Source organism: Hipposideros armiger, unplaced genomic scaffold, assembly GCF_001890085.2.
Source record: "Hipposideros armiger isolate ML-2016 unplaced genomic scaffold, ASM189008v1 scaffold_2013, whole genome shotgun sequence".
Lineage (NCBI taxonomy): Eukaryota > Metazoa > Chordata > Mammalia > Chiroptera > Hipposideridae > Hipposideros > Hipposideros armiger.
This window is the reverse complement of record NW_017733362.1, coordinates 20,836-23,740: the sequence shown is the minus strand read 5'-3', so window position 1 is coordinate 23,740 and position 2,905 is coordinate 20,836. Positions and strand designations below refer to the sequence as shown.

Sequence of the window (2,905 nt, the reverse complement as noted above, 5' to 3'; positions counted from 1 at the left end):
AAAAGAAAAGAGACACACACAGAGGGGAAGGCCACGTGAAGAGAGGCAGAGATTGAAGTGATGCGGCCACCAGCCAAGGAACGCTGTGAGTCGCCAGAGAAGCTGGAAGAGACAAGGAAGGATTCTCCCCGAGGCCTTCAGGGGAGCATGGCCCTGTAGACATCTGGAGTTTGGACTTCTGGTGTCCAGAACTGTGAAAGAATAAACTTGCATTGTTTTAAGCCTTCAATTATGTGGTAATTGGTTACAGCAGCCACAGGACACTGAAACACTGGGGTGTGGAACCCAAGGGGCCGTGGGTGCTCCACACTCCGCTGATGGGATGGGAAGACGCAATGAAGCTGCCAAATGCACAGAACTTGTCATACCCTCCACGAGGAGAAATGGCTGCGGGCGAAGGCTTGGATGCCAGCCCTTGTCACACTGACTTGGGTGTGAAGGTCAGGGGAGCGGAGTTCTGCTGGACTGAACACCACAGAGACAGCCTGACAGCGCATCCTGTGAGGTCCGGCTTCCGTGCCCTGCAGCAGCCTCAGGCTTTGAAGCAGTGATGAATCCCTGTCCCTCCGTCCCAGGGCAGGAACAGGGCAACTCTTGCTCCGCTTCGATGGGAAAAGCTGGGAACCTTCTGGAAACTGAAGCTTGCAGAGTGGGAGTTTAGGGAGCCAAAGGAGGCACTCCGCCCTCAGCTTCCTTCCAACATGTCCCCTGTGCCTATTGACAAAGCAGCACGGGCCTCATTTTGGGGCTTTTACACGTGTATCTTTGAGAGTGAGGTGGGGAAGAAGGGAGATGAGGAAGGTCATTTTTGTTAAACTTTAGAGCCTGATTGAGGAAGTGGTGAAACGGGAGAGCACAAGCTAGTCACGATGCAGCTCTGTGTTCAGAAGCTTTTGGGCCTAAATCTACATTCCCTGTTGGCTGCACTGTTGAGGACTGGAGGTCTGGGTAGAAGCTGTGACTGCCTGAAACCTCTAAGTCAGGTTGTGCCCTGGGGAGTTTTGAGCCCCGAACTCAATGCTGTCCCCAACTCGGTTAGTGAGAAGGTGATCAACTGCCCCTGGAGATGGGGACACCTAGGGAGAGGAGGGTAGTGAAGTCACAGCGACAGCATGCACAGGTGGCTGATTCTGTTTTAGTTAAAGGTGCTAATGCTTGAAATGGAAGTTATAATCTTCCTTCTCCAAATGAAAACGTATAAATCTCAGCTTAGATATTTGGTCAGTGCTTACAGTTTCGTGGACGAGAGAAGGTAGAGGTGAGGAAAGGTGGGGAGGTGAGCCACAGTTCTCAGGGTGCACAACACTTGGAGCTTGTCTCCCTTTCGCCCTTTGTGTGTGTGTGTGTGTGTGTGTGTGTGTGTGTGTGTGTGTTGTGTGTGTGTGTGTGTGTGTGTGTGTGTTGTGTGTTCAAACTCTGGAGGCATTGCTGGTGGGGGGCTGTCACTGACAGCACGTGTTTCAAAGAANATTTCTTTATAAAGCATTGTCCCTTCTCCCTGATTCAATCTCCTTCACACCCGTGTAGCTTTTTGGAAGAGGACCAGTAAGCCCACTTTAGGGAGGGTGAATCTGTGGCCCAAAGAGGGGTGGGGCGTGGTGCAGCCAGAGTGAGCCATCAGGTCTTGTGACCCCAGCCCATCACCATTCCCCACCCCCTCCATCACCCTCCTGCCAGTTAGAGAGGACTTGCTGGGCTGAGTGAGAGGAGGGGGCCCAGGCCAGGACCAGAGCTGGGCTGACAGGTTGAGAAATTTTGGGGTGAGTGCATACTGGGTCCCAGGGCATCTAGTGAGCCAAACAACAAAACCAAGTTCCTGGGACTTGGGAGGGCTGGTTATGGGGGCAGCTATGATCTGGAAGGGGCAGGAGGATGGGGGGCCAGTGAGTGTGGAGTGACAGAGTCCAGGACTGGTCCCCGGCTCCTGATCAAGGCTGGGGTTTGTTTCTCTTGCCTGCTGGCCACATGGGGAGGCAGTGAGGGCAGCCTAGCTCAATGGCCCACATGAAGAGGCAGCTGCTGCCCCCTCGTCGTCTGTGTGCCTGTGTTATGCACAAGGAAGAGGCAGGGCATGATTTTCAGATACGGCCATATAGGAAACTCTGGGTTCAAGTCCCAGCTCTGTCCCCACGGGGCCTGGTGGCCTGGGTGAGTCCTGTCGCCCCTCTGAGCTTGTCTCGTCCCCTCCACAATGGGACCAAGATTCTACCTCACAAGAGTGGGATGAGATCCCGTCACCATGATTCTTCATGGCGTCTGTTAACGTCAAAGAAGTGGCTGCTGTTGTTGTGTTGGGGCAGGACTCACCCAGAGAGCCAGGAGCTGGGGTGCCGTGGGGCAGGGGGTGCGGGTCTGGGCTTTCCCAGGCTGGGCCAGAGAAGAGCAGTCCCAGGTCCGACCTCCTAGAGAAGCACTCTCTCCTGCCAGGGATGCTGAGATGATGGGCCAGGACATCCCACCAGCCTCCCCTCTGCCCCCAGGCAGGCAGCGGCCTGTGTGAGCTCCTGTCTGTCAAAAGCTGCATGGGCCACGTGAGGCGTATCTGCCCCCCCGCTGCTCCTGGCCCTGTTCATTCAGGTCCATTACCACATCAACCTCCGTCTGGCTGGCTGTGTGGCTTCACCCAAGGACGCCAAGAGGGACGCACAGCGCTCTGTCTTCGTACCTGTGCGGTAGGCTCCTGCTGTCCCTAGCGGGGTAAGGGGAGGCACCTAGCAAGGCCTCTTCCAAAAGTCTTTGGAACAGTTGATCAATAGAAATTAGCTTTGGGACTAGAAGAGAAAACGGAAGCACACTTTTATGAGAGAGAGCCAGTAATTTGTTCGACAATCATTTGTGAGCATTTGCTGTGTGTGTCGGACTCTGCAGAAGAGAATCAGCCCTCTCCAGGGGCTCCCCATTTCAT

At 54.7% G+C, this 2,905-nt stretch overlaps 1 protein-coding gene across 1 annotated transcript in view; it reads left to right on the top strand.

Moving 5' to 3' along the window:
• The window catches only part of LOC109378462 (maestro heat-like repeat-containing protein family member 7), a gene marked incomplete at its 5' end in the record, with an annotated part of 34,436 nt that overhangs the window by 13,092 nt on the left and 18,439 nt on the right, over positions 1–2,905 (top strand). The window contains 2 exon segments of the mRNA XM_019634842.1: positions 2,442–2,543; positions 2,545–2,673. Coding sequence (XP_019490387.1) covers positions 2,442–2,543; positions 2,545–2,673 — 231 coding nt within the window.